The sequence below is a fragment of the Cryptomeria japonica genome, chromosome 1 (genome assembly GCF_030272615.1).
Source record: "Cryptomeria japonica chromosome 1, Sugi_1.0, whole genome shotgun sequence".
NCBI classification, from domain to species: domain Eukaryota; kingdom Viridiplantae; phylum Streptophyta; class Pinopsida; order Cupressales; family Cupressaceae; genus Cryptomeria; species Cryptomeria japonica.
Genome location: NC_081405.1, coordinates 710,746,933 through 710,769,331, shown reverse-complemented (window position 1 = coordinate 710,769,331; position 22,399 = coordinate 710,746,933). Strand labels below are relative to the sequence as shown.

The window sequence follows — 22,399 nt, the reverse complement described above, 5'->3', positions numbered from 1 at the left end:
TGTAATCTCTGATGCTTAGGTTTCACCGGTCTTCAAGTAACTATCACTTAGTTTTTATCAGTTTTAGTGTAGTATCAATATTCTTAAAAGCCCTGAAACTTTTTAATCCGTCAAAAAAAAAATTGCATACATTTGTTACTCAATAATTGGTTTCCTTGATTTCTTTATTCCTTCATGTCGTTAGTGTTTGTCTTTTGTTTCTTGTGTCATTTAAGTTAATTCAAGACGTCACATTTTGGTCATCAAACATAAGAATATGTGCAGCACTACATTCTTCTATGCATCTTGTAGCGTTTATGAAATGCATACTAATAACAGATAGGAGGCTCGAAACATCAGCTTGTGCCACGTCTGGAGACTAGATATGCTTGAGTACGAGGTTAGTATAAGATGAAGTGCATGCAAAACTGATCAGTCAGTTAAACATTATTTAATGGGTTAAAAGCAACAGATTACCAGTATTTAGTCAATGAAGAGAACATCAGAGACAAAACACGCTGAATATTTCATGAATTTTGGTGAACATCTTGGATGGAACATTTGTAAGAGAAAAACAGGAGTTGGATTGAGTTTTCTTCTCTTTTTTCCTTCTCAATTTGAAGAACTGCTGCATCATATCCGAACAATCATTTTTTAGCACGCCTCGACGAATTTTGATATTTGGGTGGAATGGATGAACTGGGCCAACTGTAAGAGGATGCTGCTCCTCACTTGTGGCATGCATCGTTTCCACACCTTGGTTAGGAAAAAGGCTGAGAGAACAAACACGGCACATATCAGAACTCAGCAGTCACATTGTTTAAAAAACATTGAATAAGCAGCAGAATTATCAATTGAATGTTACATTTTTGGCAACATTAAAAAGCACGAAATGAAGAAACAAAACTGAGACTTTATGCTCTTAGATGCTTGAAAAATTCTCAACCACAGACAACAAAAATACAAGTATTGAATAAAAATGCTGTCAAGAATTTTATAATACACTCAAGCCACTTAATGCATATATTTAAGGGAAACCAACACAACAATACAGAGAAACTAAAAAAACATTAATTTTTTTAACGAAACAGAATAACTAAATACACATGTAAATGCAACTCGGTATCTTATAGGAGTAGATCAAATGCCCATTCACTACCCCCTACTGCATCACCAAACTCCAATGACAAAAAAAAAATGTTGAATCTTTCCTTCCTTCCTGCACTACCTAGTTTATTTGTATGAAAGGTTCAACAACTATAGCTGTTATGTTGCAAACTATCATGGCTCTTTGAATTGCATAAGATCAATTTAGAAAGCTTTAACATTTTATAAGCACCAAGGCTAGAAACTACCTGCGGGCTAGCATACCTCATGATTCACTGTAGTAGTGTGCACCAACCTCTGTATTCCTAATCTTCCGTGGTGATCAGAAATGGATCAGATATGTTAGTAGGTTAGAGCAGGTACATAAATCACTTTTGAGAGCCTTAGATACTCAGAGAACTTAAAATGATGGAAAATGGCATAAGTAACACTGAAAAGATCATACTGTTTTGGCTGCAGCCGAAAATGCTAGTGATGATAATTGTACATACGAGATGGTTTTCTCCATTGCTATCTCAGATGACACAAAAAGACAGCTTATGGACAAAGGAGAAGCTGGAGCATTTGAAATTCTGTCTCTTAAACTCCTTGTGTTCTATGATGTTTGGGTTTCTTCTGAATCTCTCTTGTGACTCTCGAACTGTAATAACACCAAGGGGGCACTGTATGGGAATAACAGTCAGCTGTAATTGCCTGTAAATGCACCTGGTTGCATCAGTAAGGCAGTTTAAAGCAAGTTAGAAAGTGGTAGGTAAGTTTAGAGAGGAGCTTAGCTATATGGATGTTTAGGCTGCTTTTGTATGTGTAAGATATCCGTGAAGGCCTCTAGAAGGTAGTAAAACTCTGCAACACCAAGGAGATCTTTCACTCTTTTGGAGTTTTCTTCCATTTTTCTTTCTCTAGGTCAAAGGCTATGGTTACTTCATTTTGTGCATATTCTTGCTCATAACTTTATTATTATATTCTTGCTTAACGAAACGTATATTTGGCTTTGCTTAACTCTAATACTTATTCAAAATGGATTTTGGTTTCAGGCTCAAGGGATTTTATTCTGATGTCATAGCTACTCTGATGTGGACATGTGGTATGATCGAGTTGGTTCATTCCATTGGGGCTTCTTAAGCAATCAAGGAGAGTTGTTCTAAGACTATTCCCTCTGGCAGATGTGATAACTTTTAGAGTTCAATTTAATCAGTTTCAGTCCTAAAAAAATTTCACAAGGTTAAACTTCTAGTGAACTATGTCCCCTTTACGATGGACATGTAACCAAGAATTGGCATGAATTGATCAACGAGTAAAATTTCCTCCAATATATCAACAAACAAGAATCTCATTCGGGTTTTAACTCCAACCAAACAAACTTGAAATGAGATTTAGACTTACCAAATTTGAACATAATTAGACCTGAGGCATTACTTAAACAGATTTATTTCACACAAAGAATTAAGATTAAAAATAAAAAAGACAACCTCTTTAGCTTGAATTATCTAACTGATAGCAAAACATTGAACTAAGTGAAGAACTAGAGTAATCCTTGGCCCTACATGTATCCTCTAGATTAAGTCTGGAATTTCTCTCGTGTCATCCAGGGACTTCATTAAGCTAAATTCCTGTGAGACATTCATTAACATAATTTACATAGTATATAGCAAACATGAATCAACAATCTAAAGCTCATTTTGTTTCTTAGAGAGGTTACAAACTTAGAATACTTTAAGAGATTATCTTTACCAATACCATTTGTTAAAACAAATATGATCCGAATTACAAGTCTTAAGCTTTCAAGGAGGATTATGCAAACACTCACTTGTTTATTCCACATATATTAAAATTGAGACACTTCAACGTCTAATTGTATTTCTTAAGATATTACATAATGTTTTCAAACTACTTGTGCAGTACTGCATAGGCAGTTAAAGAATAAGTATATGTTGTAGACTCTATTGCTAACATATCTCAAGCAATTCTCTTAATTCATTGGCTCAATTCCTCAAAGAACTTTCAACGATCACTTCCTTGTTTGGACAAGAATTTGAAATCTGTCCTTCACCCACCAAGGATCTTTTTCCTCCTAGTGTACCATCTTAAAAATCTCATATAGTCATAGGCATCATCTACCCCTTCTATCTACAAAAATGCTAGGGCAACACCAATTTAGGGTTCACCAAAGCAAATCATCCTAATTACTACATGTATACAGTGAAAAATGATGATGATAAACAATTGCAAAACCACAAAAGATCCAACCACAAATAAACCCTAGTTCCACAATAAAGCATTCACCATACACCAATGAAGAAACCTAAGAACATGTAAATCAACAAATAAGATAATAATACCATTCACATGTCAAGTAAGGTTTGATCTTCATTGTTTCCTATCTCCATTGATCTTGTTTGATATATTTGCTCTCAGATTTTGTATGTGCACAAGAGCTCAACAAAGAACGGATTGTGGTTGTGAAGTCATTTTATTGCAAGAAGGCTTGATTGCATAAATGATTGATTAGATAGCTGATTAGGATCATGAAAAGATGAGAGTATCCTCTTATATAAAAGAGGCCTTAGAAAATGGAAGGATAAGATTAAGAGATGAAAGAATAAACGGTTGACTAGGATTAAAGGGTAGGTAGGGAAAATAATAAAATATGAAGGGGGTAGTTAGAGGAAAATTAAGAGATAAATCACAAGTGTCATGGAGGGAAAAAGCTAATGAATTAATTAAATAAATAAAGATTTATTTAATTAATAGGGAAGTGGGACCAAATATTTATTTTATTTTATTTAGGGAAAAGATAATTTAAATAAATAAATAAATAATTTAAATAGGGACTAGAAAAGGATAAATGAATTAATTAAATAAATAAAAAATCTATTTAATTAATAGAAGGCTTATGATAAAATAATTAAATAAATAAAAATATTTAATTAATTAGGCTAGGACAATTGTAGGTGTCTAAACTACAAAGTCATTACCCCTTATGGTACTAGTCAACGTTTATGGTCACAATCAAAATTACTAACAAACTATAAACACATGTCCAAATATCACCAATTTATCAACAAAGTGCAAATGCTTTTGCTCAAAGGCCAAACCAATGCATCAAGCCTACTTTTCCACATAACTATACTCACAGTAGAGTATCCAATTTCATAGAGGTCACGGTGGAATATTCTTTTTGTTGCAAACATCTAGAGTAATTTGGTATCATCTATTCTTAGCCATCCTCATAATCAACACTCATTGACTTCAAAATTTGATTCATTTGTTCTTAGCCATCCTTGTAATCAACACTTGTTGACTTTAGACACATCCATAGACTTAACATCCAGACCCAAATTGGACTCGCATACACAAACTATGGGGTATTACATTCTATTGCAAGGTGTGCGCCCTTGGTCTTTGTGCAACACAAGCGGTGGGTTTGCGACATGGCTTAACTGCCTCCTGTGGATTCTATGCGTTTGGTGGTTGTAGCGGGCATTGATAGGTCGACCTTTTGGTGCAACGACAACCGCACCCAACAAATGGTATCAGAGATGAGTCGTGGGTTCAAACCCCACTTGCGCCGAGGGGGGAATTGTTGCAAGGTGTGCACCCTTGGTCTCTGTGCAACACAAGCGGTGGGTTTGCGACATGGCTTAACCGCCTCCCGTGGATTCTATGTGTTTGGTGGTTGTAGCAGGCATTGATAGGTTGACCTTTTGGTGCAACGACAACCGTACCCAACACATTCTCTCTCATAGGAAACTCATCCTCAAAGTGATTCAAATAGATGCGGATATAACCAATGCAATTCACACACTTCCTCCCATGTTGCCAAACTAGGATTGTATTGATCTAGCTACACCTTATTTTAATCGATGTTGCATTGTCAAAGTTGAAGTGTGTCAATGCAAGATAGATTGGTTTAGCTTGAAAATTGTGGTCATTGTCCATCTGTATATTGTTGGCATGTTGGCATAATTGATGGAGATGATGGTGTACCGATAAAGGACTGTTGGTGATGATATAATTATGATATGATGCTTGATGATCAGTTATTTATGTTGTCATTGATGGCAACCATGTGTGTTTATGTTTTTAAGTCTATCAATTAAGTCTAACCGATAATAGATTGAATTGTATTAAGCTGGAGAGCAAAACTGCCAAGTGACAGTGAACCGGTAAGCAGGAACAAAGGAGATGGTTGCGGTAGAGATCCGTATTGAGTTAGGTGTTGCAGTTTGAAATGTATGCTTATGACATTATAAGGAGTCTATGACTTGAACCCCATCATGTTTGGAGAACCGGAAGTCATGTTTGTAATTGACTGTTGTTAATCAGTGTAGGGTTTGTGAACCAGTAACAAGATCTTTGACCGGTGATGTTTTATGGTTTGGCAGTGATTTTTTTCATGTTCATAAATTGATGACGACGTGTCAAAATCCGTGTGAAGAGATAAGATGTTGTTTTGGTGTGTACAAGGAGCGAATTTCTTGGGAAGCAGCGAATTGCTTAGGGTTTGACAACTTATCAGGTCGGTGTGCGGTGATGAATTATGATCATTCAATGGTTGTAATTGTCTTGAAATTTGTTGTAATGATCTGTATGATGAATTGTAATAATTTGTAATGATCTATGATGTAGATTCATTGTGAGTTAGGGTTTTGTAACCGACCTAATTGTAAAGTCTATTTAGGTCAAGTTTTAGAAGGTTTATTGTGTCGGTGATCAGAGAAGTGTGTGTGTGCCCAACCAGATTGAGATGTCTGCATGAGAGAAGCAGATTGGAGCTGACAAGGATCTGTAATAGAAAGCTATGAAGTGCCGAGTCCGGATCATTTATCTGTTGTTTCCTAACAATTGCAACAACATTAAAATCCCTTAACCGGGTAGATCCTAACAGGACTGATCTTGTAAATCCCTTCACCAGGTGGCTCATTAATTTGGGTTTAAATCCTCCAGCGAGGTTACTCCTAACAGGGTAAAGCTCCTAACAAAGCTAAGTTGTAAAATCCCTTGACCGGGTGACTCCTAACAAGGTCAGCTTTTAACCGGGCATTATTGTAAAGCTCCCAACCGGTCTAGGCTCCTAATAGGGCGCATTCCGAAAGAGTGCAAATATTTTGTGGGTACCAATTTTCACTGTGGTTTTTCCCATTTGGGTTTCCACGTGAAAAATCCTTGTGTTCATGTTGTGGATGGATTGTTGAGTTATTCATTTGATGTCTTTACTATATTTGCTTAATGATGAACACTTAAGTTGCTATTGGTAATGTTTTGGTGAATCTACATGAAGTGATTGTTTAATCAGCTACCGGTACTGGTTATGAACTGTTTTGTGAAGTATTTTGCAGATTGGTGAAAAATTGCAGTTTATCCTTATTACTGATTCACCCCCCCTCTCAGTAATAACCGGATCCTCACAATAACATATATAAGATCAATCAATTATTTAGGTTGAATCAAGTAAATATTATTGCAAACATAGGCAAATGGAAGACATTATGTATATTATTCATGTGGGAGGGAAAAGCACTTCTATCAAAAACTATTCGTCCAACCCAATCTAAAATTTCAAAAAAGTCCTATAAATCTAGGTGGCAATTTGGAGGTTTTCCAAAATCTCAGGATTCAATTACAAGGTTGCACTCTCAAAAATGCTTTATTTCCTACAAGGGGTCTAAGAGTCTAGCTTAAACCAACATAGCTTTTTTGTTTGTCCTATGCTACCTTTAGCCTCTATCGAGTCCATGCTACTTGTTCCATTGAAACATATCTGGTCTAAAAGACATTTGGCCTTCAGTTCTATTGTGACCTTTTTTCACACATCGCCCCATTGCTAACGAGGACCCCCTCTTTTCCTACTTTCTGCATTGTTAGGTTAGGGTTTTGGCTGCTTAGTGGACAATTTTGTGTTTCTCGTGCTCGAGTCTCGGAGTTTTGATCATGCTTAGTGCTGTTTAGGGTTTTTGAAGTTATAGGATCAAGCACGTAAAATTGAGATTTTAATGATCCTAGTTTTGTCCAAGTGTTGACCCTTTTGGAGCGTTAACGTGTTTTTGAATGTCCTCATCAGTGATTTTAAGTGCTAAGGTGTTTTCAGACCTTTTGGAGTTGTTTTCTCGCTCCTAGAGAATTATTGAAGTTGATTTCGCACTTTGTCCCGATGATTCCCTTGTGTTATGCTCCAATTTTTGATAAACTTGCCTAAGTTCAGATGAGTTTTATTGAAATTTGAAGTTTCCTAGTGATTCTGAGTGGAAAATCATCATTTTCCGAATGAAAATCCATATTCTAAGGGTTAAAAGGTCAAAATTCCATAGTAGAGGTGTTTTTCCCCTCATATTCCTGAGTACCCATGGTTTTCCCTTCTAAGAATCTAGACTGGACATGGATTTCCCCTGAAATCCATACTTGCTCCATTTTTCCACCACTATGAATCCATACTAGGGTCGATTTTCCCCTGGAAGCAATAAAATTTGACTAAGTGTCAGGATCTATCCTGACTACCCACGTTTTTACACAAGGAGGTATGGATAGGATTGTGGATGACATTCCACATCTGGGTCGATTTTCCACCAGGTCTTTTGTGACAAGTTTTGAGGATTTTGTGCAGACTCCCAATCCTGACTCAAGGCAATTTTCCACTGAGAGCATTTATAATGATTTTGAGTCTGGATTTTCATCCAAACTGGGGTCGTTTTTCCACCCGAGGGGTATTTTGTGTGATGACTTAATTTTAAGTGGAATTTTTCATTCCACACTTAGATCAATTTTCCCCTAGCCCCATTTTTATGCACGTTTGATGATTTTGAGTCCGGATTTTCATCCAGACTGGGGTCGTTTTTCCCCTAAGGGGACATTTGATGATTTTAAGTGATTTTTGTGAGGATTTTTAATCCTTACTAGGATCGATTTTCCCCAATTGGCTCATTTTGGATTTAAATTGAAATATTTTAATAAATGAGCCCCGTTTAATTGTTTTTTAATAAAAGGCGACGATTATTTAAAAAATAAAAAACAATCAATAAATGATTTGCAATAAGCATTTAATGTTTTCAACCTTCTAGAAGCAAATCAGTTTTACCCAAGCAAGTATAAGAACAAGTGTTTTATCCCACATTGCTTGTGTGATAAAGTTGGTGATGAAAGCAAGTTTAAAGGGAGGAGTCCAACATTATTTTATTATTGAGTTTGCCAAGTGTGTCTGAGCAAGGGCGATTTTCTCCATAGTTGGCAATTTTGGAGTAAATGTTCAAGTAAAGTGATTGATTGAAGACTCTTCTTGCTGCCATTTTTTCCCATTGCCATTCCATTTCCCAGATAGGCGACATGATTGGCGGCTGCCATTATTGATTGAGTGCCACGATTTTTGGTGAAGATAGCGATTTTGTGCAAGGGTGATTTTTGTGTTTGGAGCTTCTACCTCCAACTTGGACGATTTTCATTGATGCCGCCATCCTTGCTTGCTGTTCTCAGACCTAAGTTGGTAGGTTTGAATGCCATTGATGACATTTTCAGACTTGTGCAAGGTGACGTCATAGCTGGAAAATTTCGATTTTGGTTTGGTGCCATATTTTGGCTGATCCCTTCATGCTTGGTGGCTGCCATTGTTCCTACTTGCTGTGGTTACTACAGATCTGAATTTTGACGCCATTGCTTCAGCTAGTTTGGCCTCCATTGTTGGCTGATCATCAATTTTCAGACCTAACTTTTATTGCCCAGCCAACCACAATTATAGCGATTTGAATTTGGAGACATATTGGGGGCATTTTGGGATCATTTTCAGACCATTAGAGGGCTGTCTCAGGTCTGCAACTTTGTTATTGGCTGCTTGTCCTCAGAAAACTTATCTTTTACCAGCCATACCTATGCTCCCAAGTTTGATTGTTTTCGTCATCAAGACTGATTTTTATCAAGTTTGTGCATATTTTTGAATGTTTGCAACTTGTTTTGAGAGGTTAATTTATTAGTTGCAGGTTGTCTTCAGATTTGTGACCTCCATTGTTGACTGCAGAAGTTGTCTTCAGACATAATTTTTTGTCAAAACACAACCTTTCACAGCTTTCCCTAGTCACTCTTGATCTGGTATACTCCTTTGCACTATAATTTACGCGGAATTTCTAAGTATAAGGAGGTGTTGATTCCATGAGGGTTTCATACCTTAATCTTGTCACATTTTGTATTTAAAATTGTTAAGATCTACCTAGAGTGTGGACTATTTTCTTGATTTCATACCCTAATTAGCCTAAATCATTAAAAGGTCAGGAATTCTATTAAGAATATTATATTTTTCCTAAGTTCTAACTTCAAGCTTCGTACAGATGCGATGTCGAAGTCTGGATTTATGGAAAGAAGAGAACAACAAAAGATACTGGAAACTAGATTCTATCCAGAATCCAAGATGTCATCCAGATGGAAGGAGATTACGGATACAAACATGCATTTCCTGAGCCTGAACCTGATGCGATAGTGGATGTTCAAAATCGGAAATTAGATTCCTTCCGCTGGATTCCCACAATCCATACAATGCAGTGAGCTTATCCTAGAGTGTGCACAATGTTATGATCCTTGCTCGCGAATGATCAAGACTCCTAAGGGCGTTGTCATTGCCTACCTTGTTGAGAATGCGATTGCTGAGGTGTTTAGAATTCCACATGGAGCAGATATGAAGAATGCAACTAAGGATGAATAATGAAGATCGGTACACGAAGAAGATGGATGTGTGTAAGAATATAATAAACAAAGAGTGGATGATCGAGCCTAGGCTTCATCATTCCAAGGCTCCCAAGACACCTATGTGCACAGACTTCAAAGAGGAATATAGTGACTTAGTATTCCTTCTTAACAGAGTGATGGGGATGCCGCAAGGTGCAATATATAATTAGGATCTTACTACTTCAACATCAAGATAAAAGGGATATCAAATTAAGAGAAATAAAACCATGACTTCCAGCCTAGTAAGGTTCACTTAATATGAGTCATGAAAAAAATTACCAAAATTACAAAGCAAAAGACTAAGTTTGCAAAGTAACTTGGGTATCGAGATATGAAAAAGAGTGAAACATTGAGTGGAGTGTATGCCCCCACATTAAATCAATTGTGTATTCCTTACTGAGAGCAATGTCTTTAAGATATCATACATGTATCCAAAAGATAAGCACATTATCGCAATGATATGCCCCCAAGAAGGATACATCAAAGGATAATGATCACAAAATACAAAACACATAAGGGTTCTACTTAACTCTGGGGTCAGTATGCTCTTATGATAAATAATGTATATCATTTATATATTTGATTGTCATTTCTGGTAAATGAACATAAGGGTTCTACCTTCTTTGTTTACCGAAGCATAACCTCCGGAATGAGGTTCTAAGAACACCATATTTGTCAAAATCGTGTTTTGATGCTTTCAGCTTGAGAATCGGGACTTGCGTCGTGAAACCTTGTTGTGCCTTTAAACATTGATTTTGATGTTTTGAAACAGGAGCTTTCGGGGCACACGCTCTGAAATGAGGTTCTAAGAGCACGATGTGCATCAAAATCACGTTCTGACACAATTTCTAAAACAGGGTTCTAAGACCACAATGTGCATCAAAATTGAATTTGATGCTACTAGCTTTAGAATCGGGACTTGCATCTTGATTTAATTAGTTAAGTTGTCCAAATTATTGCTATTTTCTATTGGATAGCCTAATTAATTATTTTAATTAATAGTATTAAGTTAATTATTTATAAAGTTATCAAATAAATTTAGTTCATCTCAGGATTGTCTTAATTCATCCAGGATTGTCTTAGAGGGACGTTGATAAATTGGTCTAGAATCATAAGTGACAATCTGGACTTTCAGCTGAGGAATGTAGAGCGGTCCAAGTCATTCGCCATGACTTCCTACTTGGTATAACTGCTTGCACAGTTTGTTACATACAAAGGATTGATATGCAGAGGTGAAGTCGGGAATGGGCAAAAGGACAATTCAGGAGTCATGAGTGCTATCCCCAGCTGAACATGTATAAAATTGAAGACTATAAGAGAGTGAATGACGTATTCACAATGTACATCACGCGGATGCTACAAGGCGGGATCCACAAGAGGTTGTCCAAGGAGGCAACAGAGTTAATAGAGAAATATGGATCGTGGCATATCCAGTTTCACACTTTCACGTACCTTAGGATTCATGGGTTTCAATCCGAACCCTACAGGCTTCCTAGGTATCCTTCCGACAGAATGATCTTGTTGGAAGTGGTGAAAGAGCTTCTAGAGTTTGATTCCATTCAGAGAGAGAAGCATAGGACAGGCATGACATTCCCTATTTCAGTTGGGAAGACGTTGGAGGTTTGCCAGTCTGCCTTAGCCGCTAGCACTGCAAGTGAAGAGCTTGCATTATATCGATTTGCAACCTTCAAGAAAAGAGAAAGATTTGATCCAGATAAGAAAGTTGGAAGGATCAAGGAAGAGAAGTTCATCCACAAGGTAAACAAAAGATTATTGGGCCAACCTGATGGACGAACAGGTAGTGAAGAGACGAATGTGGTCCAGAATGTCAGTGGATTTCATGAGAAAGTGTGGACTTTTCCTCATTCCTGATCAGGTGTTAGATGACAGGGATCATACGCATCCGTAATATGAAAATGAAATGAAGAAGGCAATCTTATTGCCTAATTGGTTAGAATCAGAAGAGATTGATTTGAATGTATTGATGAGAGAGGTCTTGAGTTTCTCTCATACATGGGTGGATATTCAAATGAACAAGTTAGTTTATATGGGTGTTTCCTTCACTTATGAAAAGATGAAGTCGGAAGAATCTACTTCTGAAGATGATCAGAGGACTATCAATGATGTCAGGATTCATACAGATGAAGAGAGTCAAGCTCCCAAGAGAAGGAAAAACACGCCAGGAGGAGTCAAGGCCAAAGGGAAGAAGATTGAAAAGGTCAAGAAGAAGAAGCAAAAGACTATTATTCCTTCACCACCTCTCAGTGTCTCATCAACTAAGGAAGTTGAAATAACATAATAGAATAAGGAGACCCAACAATGTTCCAACACAGTGATACTACCAGAGAATATTCAGGATTTACATGCCACAGCGACATCTGCTCCACCAAATGAGAATGATGATCAATCGGGATCCCCTACTATCCTTTTGAAGGTAAGTTTGAGAAATGAGATATATGATTTGACCAGGAGTAATCCTGATGATGATGATGATGATGTTATCTCGGCATTGAGAGGACTTGATTGAGATATGTGTCTCGATGATGGTATGGAGATGGCCGCTATTCCTGATTGGCTAATGAAAAGTATGGAAAAGAGTAAGAAAATGATAGAGGTACAACCTATTGATAACATTGATGACTACATAGCTAGGAGCAATAAGGAGAAAGAACCCAAGAGAACTAAAATGTTGTCGCACATAGCTAGAGATGAGACAGGAATGCGGATTGCGCAGGTGGCTATTCCTATTGGAGGTGTGATGGCAGACATTGCTACTCCTATGGATTTCCAGATTACTTCAGTTGCCCTTGGCCGTACTACAAGAGAACAAGAGTTTTAGGAGGTTGGTGATAACCTTAGGGCGATCAACGCAAGGTTGGATAGAGAAATTGAAGAGAAGGAGAAGTACAAAGAAGAGAATATTAGACTTAGAGAGTATATTGCGGGGATAAGGCGTGAGAATCCCACCCTTATTTCCCCTATTGCGGTTGATCATGGACTACATTCACACTATGAGGCAGCGAGAGATACACTCTCGGACGTGGATGAGTGGATTGAGAATGCAAGAAAACAGCCAGATGATTTCCTTACTCAGTTTGTCCAGGCATATGATAGGACAATAGGGCTCATGTTTAGAATCCAGTATTTGGAGGGAGTTTGGGAAGAATTCCAGCCTATTCAGGAGAAGACTATTCCACGCCTCAGAGCTTTGAAGAAGATTCCTAAGTCCACGTTGATCAGCGAGAGCATTGTGCATAGTGGAGACAGGTATGATTTCCATGGTTGGCATTGTTCATTGGCCGTGAAGAAATCAACTTATGAGAACGCCCAGTTGAGTTGTACAGAGATGGAAGGATTGATTCAGGACATTTAGTTGAAGATCCTTGCCTCAATTGAGGAATTATTGGGTGTTGATGTTAGTGATGCTAGTGGTTTACACTTAGTCGAATTAAGAGACAAGATGAAACTTATGTATTTTTGTCAGTTGGACTCTTTGAAGAAGAGTCAGATAGATGATTTGGTCTTTTTGTTGATTCATGTTCATAGTTCGCAAAAGCTCATGCCAGATTGAGAGAACACTTTGGATGCTTGCTCGGATTCATTGGACGTGATTGATTTGTAGTAAGATACCTTACCTAGCATTTCCATGGAGTTAGATTCTATATTGGCTAGATTCTTGGAGTATGCTAGGAGAGAGAGAGAGATGCAAGGAGGAATCTTCTAGAAGATTCCCTATTTGATGACTAGGTATCTTTTTATTGGGCCATATGTTGGTGGCACCATTTTTTATGTAAACCCTAATTAGGGCACTTCTAAGGTTTTGTTGCCATGATTTTGGCCCTTGATTTAGTTTTAATCTCGGCCATCCATTTTGTAAGAGACTCTATATATACCTCCTTGTCTCTCATTTGTAAGAGAGTTTTTGTAGAATTGTTGGTATATGCTGCAACTATTTGAATCTAAATCATTGTTCAATTGTTGGTGATTTTGCTCTTCAAATGTTGTCTTTGCATTCATGGTTCTCAATTCCTCCAAGCTAGATTAGAATTTTTTATTAGAATTTGTTTTCATGTTTATTAGATTGAGTGAAAGATTTGTTGAATATATTTGTGTGGAATCCTTAATCCATAACACTAGCCTCTTGCCGCTGGTAAGTGCACCTTGTGTGGTCGACTGGAGATTTGAGTAAGCTTAACTTCAACTATTACGCGTCCCTTGACAAACATCAACTTGGATGGTGTCAACGTTTGATGGTGATAGTCTGAAAATCCTTGGGTATACCTTAGACGATTGCACTAAGCTTGTGTCAATACCTGTTTGTGAGACCTTGCCTAGTTTGATTGCACTAAACTTGTTCATCATTTCCTACATTCCTAGGCCTAGAATAGATTTCCTGAACCCTATTCTTTTTGCCCATTTTTTAGTAAGAATTAAGTCTAAAACTACATTGCTAAATCCTACGTTGTCAGCATACCTATTCCGCATATTTCATGATTACAGAAGATAATCCTAACATTGTGTAAGTCCTCAAGTGAACACAACAATTCACATCGACCATTGAGTTACCCACTCATCAAGACTTGACATGTAGAAACCTTGGAATCATTTTAGTTGATCTTACCCTTAGCATCTTAGGTGATTTTGTTCAAGAGAGGGTAAATTACTTTGGTATTTTATTCTGAAATGTTATGTGCATAAAACACAGATCAACAAGTTCCTACCCAATTTATTGGGGTTTTGCATGTTCTTCCATGCAAGGCAACATATGATGTCGATTCTAAAGAGCTCTAATGACTATTGTTGTAGGCAACTTCAACCGAAGGCAATAAATTTTCCCATTGTGTATAATTACTCGTGATATACATCCATAGCACATCCTCAATAATCTAGTTGTCTCTTTTGGTCAATCCATTAGTTTTCGAGTGCTACATCTATTGAGATTTAGCTTGGTTTCAAAAGTAGTTTGAAAAGATCCCAAAATTGTGAGGTAAACAATGAATCTCAACTTGAAATTATTTTCTTCAATACTCCATTCTAATAATTTGATTTGCATTGATTTGGGTGATTTCTCTTGCATCTGCAATGTCTCAAGTTAGTAGAAAATGCATGACATTATTGAGCTTGTTCATGTTGTGAAATATGGATCGAAGAATAATGACAGTGATTCTGGAAGACTGATTGTCGTGAGTTCTTAATCGTCTCCATCATTGAATCCGGTTTAAATACAAGAGGAAAGGATGCCCACGTAGGGACATGTCCCTACGGAGGCAACCGTTCATAACAATTAGTTTGTTTATGTTTAATTTCCAAACTGTATGCTCTGTTAATATATCACTCTCCAGATAATAACCGATTTACCATTAGTTAGATTCATGAGGGCTATATCTTAACACTCCCTCTTAGCAGGAGTGGATCTAAGTAATTTTCTTGGGAGCATATTCTGTCATGACTTCCGACACAATTCGGGACAACATTTAATATAGTCTTGTCATGACAATAAACTCAATATCATGATATCCGGCTCAGTCTGGGACAATCACTTAAGAAGTCAATCATGAGATGATCACATACTTTAGGATCAAGATATCTGGCACAGTCCGGGACAACAACTTAATGTAGTCAATCTTGACACTTGGTCAACTATTGTCAAGATCATCACCTTAAAATAGTAACCTTAAACATAAGAAGATCGTCATCTTCTTGAACACAGTTAGAATATTGCAATATACATTTTATTTATTTATTCATGAACAAATTACACATGGTAGGAATTTCATCCTAATAATCTCAATTATAATCTAGTCATACCAAGTTTACTTCTGAAGTATTCTATCTTCAATCTTGCAAGTGGCTTGGTGAAGATATCAGCATTTTGTTCTTCAATACTGATGTACACTAGTTTTATGACGTTTCGATCTACCATATCTCTTATGTAGTGATAAGGGATCTCAATATGTTTGGATCGATTGTGAAAAACTCGATTTACTGAGAGCTTGATACAGCTCTAATTATCACAGTGAATTATTGTTGAATTCAGAGTTTTTCCAAATAATCCAAATAATAACTTTCTTAGCCATACCGCTTCACGAGCTCCCATGGAGGCTGCCATATATTCTGCTTCGGTGGAGCTTTGTGCAACTGCTGACTGTTTTCTGCTGAACCAAGATATCATAGCAGAACCAAGACTGAAGCAACACCCTGTAGTACTTTTACGGTCAGTGGTACTTCTGGCCCAATTAGAATCAGAATATCCTTCAAGTTGAATCTCAACATTTTCATACTTTAAGCCAAGTCCGATTGTGCCTCGTAAATATCTTAGAATGTGTTTAGCAGCCATTAGATGTATCTTCTTAGGTTCACACATGAAGTGACTTAATACATTTGTAGCATAGCAGATATCAGGACGAGTATTTACCAAATACATGAGTGAACCGACGATTTGTCTGTAGAGTGTGGGATCTGTAGGTCTGAATCTTCTACCTCAATTTTCAGCTTATGCAAATTAGTTTCCATTGGTGTAGCTAATGGCTTACACTCCATCATCCCAAATCTAGTTAGAATATCTGTGGTGTGCTTTCCTTGATTTAGGAAGATGTAGTTTTTCTTCTGCCATACTTCTAATCCCAGAAAATAATGTAGAAGCCCTAGATCCTTCATATCGAATTCTGCTGCCAGATCTTGCTTACATTTCTCAATGAGATTATCCTCTCCTGTTATCAAAAGATCATCCACGTAAAGGACCAATATAATCATATTGTCATTTGAAGCCTTGAAGTAGATATTGGGATCTGCTAGGTTCTTGGAGTACCCTAGTTTGGAGAGATAGTTGTCTATCCTTGCATACCAGGCCCTAGGTGCTTGTTTTAACCCATAGAGAGCTTTCTTTAGTTTACAAACATAGCAATTTTTATCACGTACGGTGAATCCTTCTGGTTGTTCTATATATACTTCTTCTTCAATTGAACCATTTAGGAAGGCAGTCTTTACGTCCATTTGGTGAATTTTCCATCCTTTGGATGCTGCAATTGCAATGATTGTTCTTACTGACATATACCGGGCAACTGGGGCAAATGTCTCTTCATAATAAATTCCTGCTTTTTGAGAGAATCCCCTAGCCACAAAGCGAGCTTTATGTTTTTCAATGCTGCCATCAGATGCATATTTGATCTTGAATAACCACTTGAATGAGACAACTGATTTGTCTTTTGGTCTAGGCACTATATCCCAAACATCATTCTTTAGTATAGATTGATATTCTTCAACCATAGCATCTTTCCAAGCCTGTTTTGATAAGGCTTCTCTGACATTTGTTGGTTCAGAATTTGTGAGTTCGGTTAGAAGTGCAGCATAACATTTTAGAGTTCTTGTTCTCTTATTTTCTTTGGAAATTTCATTTGGTTCTACATTATTCTCTTCAATCATTTTCCTTGCCCATAGAGGTCTTTTCTTGTTATTGAGTGTTTCAATATTTTCATCAACAAGAGGTTCAGAAGCTCTTATGATGTCCTCCCTCTCAGTGTTTGAAGGTTTGGAATTTTCTATGATATTCTCCCTCTCAATCTCAGTTATGTGATCTTCTTCTTCTTTAGTAATGTTATCATCCTCAGGTTCTTTGAGTGTAGTGTTTTCTTCAAACTTTACATCTCTACTTATCTCAACAGATTTTTTTCCTGGAATGTAAATGCGATATCCTTTAGTATTTTCACTATAGCCAATGAAGATACCTCTTTTTCCGGATGGTTCTAATTTTGTCCTCTTTTCTTTAGGAACATGTATATATACGGGACAGCCAAATATCCTTAAATGACTTAAGTCTGGTTTGTTCCCTGTAAATGCTTCTTCAGGAGTTATGTTTTATAGAACTGAGTGCGGACATCTGTTTTGAATGTAGACTGTTGTATTTGAAGCTTCTGCCCAGAATGAAGTGTGTAAGTTTTGGTCATGCATCATGGCTTTTGCTGCTTCAATTATGGTTTTGTTCTTTCTTTCTGCTACTCCATTCTGTTGTGGATTATATGGTACAGTATACTCCCTCTTAATCCCAACAGAATTACAAAAGTCTTTGAAGTTGTCAGATGTATATTCTCCCCCATTGTCAGATCTTAACACCTTAATTTTCTTCCCTGACTGGTTTTCTACTAGTGCCTTGAATTCTTTGAACTTCGATAGTACTTCATTTGAGTCTTTGCACTTTAGAAAATATATCCATGTTTTTCGAGAGTAGTCGTCAACAAAGATTATGTAGTATAAGGATCCAGTTAGGGATGGTGTTGACATGGGACTGCATAGGTCTGAGTGAATTAGTTCTAAAATAACTTTTGATTTGTGCTCGCTTGAGGGAAAAGAAACTTTCACATTCTTTCCCAAGGCACATCCTTTGCAAATGCCTGTGTGTTCAGATTTTTTGGGGCAGTCCTGAAGTAATCTTCTTTATGTTGGATAGAGCACTATATCTTAGGTGTCCTAATCTTTTGTGCCATAATTTATTATTATTTGAAACTTCAAGATTTAGTGCTTCCTTTTGATCACTGCATAGTTTGTATAGGCTACCATCTCTTGAACCTACTGTTATGGCATTTTTGATATTTGTATTTTTAGGCCAGAGTAGAACTTTATCTTCATTGAAGGTAACTCGATATCCTTGATCAGCTAGGCCTGAGATTAAGACTAGATTTCTTTTTATTCCAGGTACAAACAAAACATCCTTTAATTGTAGAGATACTCCATTTCTTAGTTTGATAGTACAGGTCCCAATTCCTTTCACAGGATATGTGGAGTTATCTCCAATAGTAACCTCTTCAGTGCCCGTTAAGTGTTTCAAACTGATTTCTGAATCTTGTTATATGCCTTGATGCTCCACTGTCTACGATCCAAGTGTTTTTATTTGTATTTATTTCGCTTGATAGGGCTAAGAAGAAAAGTGAGTTTTCTCCTTTGAGTTCGGCTAGAGTAGCTTGTGTTTTCTTCCTTTCTGGACAATTCCTGTGAGTGTGCCCATATTTGTCGAATTTGTAACACTGAATTTTAGACATATCTCTTTTCTGATGGTTTTTATTTCCTCTCTTCCGTTTGGAGAACTTTTTCTTTTTGTTGAAGGTATTTGTATTAAGTGCTTGGATTTCTCCTTCTTTATTTGTCCCTAATCCTCTTGAGATTAGTCGAGATTCCTCTTGAATGCACTCATTCTTAAGTTGTTCAAATTTGGGTAAGGGGGGTGTTCTGCTAATACATTGAATGTAGGATTCCCATGAAATTGGTAATCCTCTTAGGGCTATGAGAGAGATTTCTTGATCATCTACCTCATTTCCAATAGTTTGTAATTGGTCTTTTACTTCAGATATCCTTGAAAAGTATGTAGATATTGTATCATCTTTATTCATCTTTATGTTTAAAAGTTGTTGTTTCAAGGTTAACATTCTGCTCGCATTGTTAACTTCATATGTATTTTTAATGGTTTTAAATACTTCATATGCTTTAGGTAGTCTGGCTATAGATGGAAGAATATGATCTTTGGCTGAGTCAATAATTATTTTCTTTGCTTTATTATTATGCCTTTTCCAGGTAGATTTCTCTGGTTCATCATTTGGCATGTCTAGATTTTCTTCTATGTAAGACTCTAATTCTAGTTCTTCAAGAATGGCAATGATTCGTATCTTCCAAGAAACGAAGTTGGAGGCTCCTTCGAGTCTATCTTCCACTCTCATATTACTTGACATTTTGAATATTTTCTTAGTCGGATATATCCTCTGCGTATATAGCCTCTGCGTTGATTTGTTATTTACTTCCGATAAATGCTTATGAGTAATATGGCTGTCTAATTTATTCTCTTAATATGCTGGCTCTGATACCATGTTGTGAAATATGGATCGAAGAATAATGACGGCAATCAGTCTTCCAGAATCGCTGTCATTATTCTTCGATCCATATTTCACAACAGTCCACCACAACTAAGATTGCATTATGCTTTCACTAGGTTTTGGGTAAACCCATAACAAAATCCCTGGAAATTACATCTTAATTCCATTCCAAAACATCATGCAAATAAAAAAATCATGTTGGAAGTCCATATCCTACCTTCACACACTAGCAATCTAAACATTTAGCTACAAAATTTGTGTCTTCTTTCTTCATTTTGGGCAAAAAGAATGCCATTTTCAAATTGGAATACATCTTGTCAGCTCCTAGGCATGCTGCATATGGTGTTATATGCTCTTCCTGGAGAATTAAATTCTTTAAATCTAAATCCCTTAGTATCACAATTCGTCGTCTAAATCACAACATCCCTTCTATAATGCAATATTTGTCATTCAAGACAATTTCTCTAAGCTCTTCTACTTTTGTTGCTGCTACAATCTGGTTCATATTCTCATCTCACTTTTGTGCAACTAAAATTAATTCAATTATGTTATTCTATACATTTATCACAACATTCATTTGTGGCCTTATACTCAATTCATTCATGACATTCCTTCTCCTAAATTTAAGAGATGCAAAATCATATTCACTTAAGAATTCCATCCATTTGCACTTTCTAGCATTCAAAATCAGGCTAGATAAATTGATATCTTAAACTTTGATGATCAATTTTTAATTCAAACATACGTCTGATAAGATTATGTTGCCACATTTTCAATGTGTGCACGATCACTGCAAGCTCCAAATCATGAGAGATAATTCCATTCATTGTTCTTTGGCTTCTAAGATTCATAGGCTTCTCCATCTTGCATTAATACTCCACTCAAGCCTTCCCTTGATGTGTTTGTACAAACCAAAGATGAAAAAATCTTAATCAGCAATAAATATTTTGGCCGATTTTTTTTTTAAATCGGGAATCGGGAAAAAATTGGCAAAATGATCGAACATTTGAAAATATATAATTTCTTAAAATATTCTAAAAAAACACACATATACACTAAATTTATAGAACACAATAACATATCACTGGTTTCCATCATATATAAATCATACTAATTTAAATCTTTGTAAGTTACAGAGCATATTACGAATGTCCTATGTGTTCTATTTTTTAAGATCTTTAATTTTCTTACATCTAAGCTATTTAGGAAAATAATGGTAATTAGTTAAACATTGTGAATTTATGATATCCTATCTTTTATATGTCTATCCTGTATCCACTATGTTGCAATAAATTCACTTTGTATTTGATACTATGTCGCAATTAATTTATTTCAGAGAGTGTGTATTCACTATTCACGTAGTGGATACTGGATACTCTACAATAAAAACTAGATAGACATATCCAGTATCCTAAATTCACTATGTCGCAATAAATACAATCTATTAGTTAAACCTTGTTCTGCAATAAATCTACCCTTACCTCTGCAACCGGTCAGTTGTGGTGTCAACAACTTCTGTCGATCCCGTCGGCTGTCGCATCTCCCTCCAGTTGCGCGCTTAAAAAAATTAACTTTGCCCTTGTCTGTAAAAAATAAAGCTGCTTTTAGGTTTGCCAGATATTATAAACATTTCCGCACTTTTTCATAGCGCGATTTTTACAGTTTTCCACATGATTTTATCAGCAAAAATCTCCCAATTTTTTTTTTTAAATCACTCCCGATTTAAATGGCGATTAAATCGTCTAGGGCTCTTACTCAGGAGAAATCACAATTTTGACGATTTTTAAACGATTTTTTCATCTATGGTACAAACTATGTAATCTTTCTCCAAAATCCATGACTATGAGTATTGGTGTTGAAGTTAACTTCCACATCACCTCTTCAAACACCTTTCTAACCAATTAAATGGCTTGTTTTTCTAATAGAGATGTTATTGGTGAAATTATCCAAGATAAATCTTTTGCAAGCCTCCACTAACCACTTGTGAGTCCCATTAAGCTAGGAACCCCTATGACATTTCTCAATGTGGGTCACCCAGCTATAGCTTGAACCTTTGTTAGGTCTACAAAAATGTCCTTATTGGAAATACTATGCCCCAAACAGTAGATTTCTTTCTAAAACAATGAGCATTTGGACAGCTTCCTGTACAACTTATTTTCTCTAAGATATTGCAATACAATTTGGAGATGCTTTTCATGTTCTACCATATTTGGGGAATATATTAATAATAAAATGTCATCTATGGATAATATATCAAATTTATCCAAATAATTTCTAAAGACGTGATTCATCAGACTCTTGAATATTGTTGGTGCATTGGTTAATTCAAAAGATACAACTATGAATTCATAGTGTCCATATCTTACCCAAAATGTTTTCTCAAAAATATCCTCCTCCACTTGCATTTAATAATGTCTTGATCACAAATCTATCTAGGAGAAAACATTGGTGCCCTTCATTTTATCAAATAAACCATCAATATGAGGCAAGGGACATTGATTCATAATTTGGCCTCGTTTAGTTGTTAGTATTGAACATACGTTGCCATTGATGTCAAAGGAGTGCCAAATGTACTAGTCAGTTCTACCATTGATGTAATGGCATCTGGAAGGTTGTAGAATGCATAATACTTCATGTCATATCAAAGCATTTTGAGCTGCGGAAGTATTGTGGCTAGCTATGATGGTGGAATCAATTGAGGATTATCTATAGTATCATATTGGATCTATTCATGTTGGTGAAAGTGCTCCAGA

The 22,399-nt window shown here is 36.4% G+C and overlaps 1 protein-coding gene across 1 annotated transcript in view; it reads right to left on the bottom strand.

Moving 5' to 3' along the window:
- Positions 1 to 386: 386 nt before the first annotated feature.
- LOC131062523 (tRNA(adenine(34)) deaminase, chloroplastic) overlaps positions 387 to 22,399 on the bottom strand; it is a 34,693-nt gene continuing 12,680 nt past the window's right edge. The window contains exon 4 of the mRNA XM_057996208.2: positions 387 to 752. Within this exon, the coding sequence (XP_057852191.2) occupies positions 482 to 752 (271 nt within the window). The 3' untranslated portion in view covers positions 387 to 481. The remainder of the gene's footprint in view (positions 753 to 22,399) is intronic.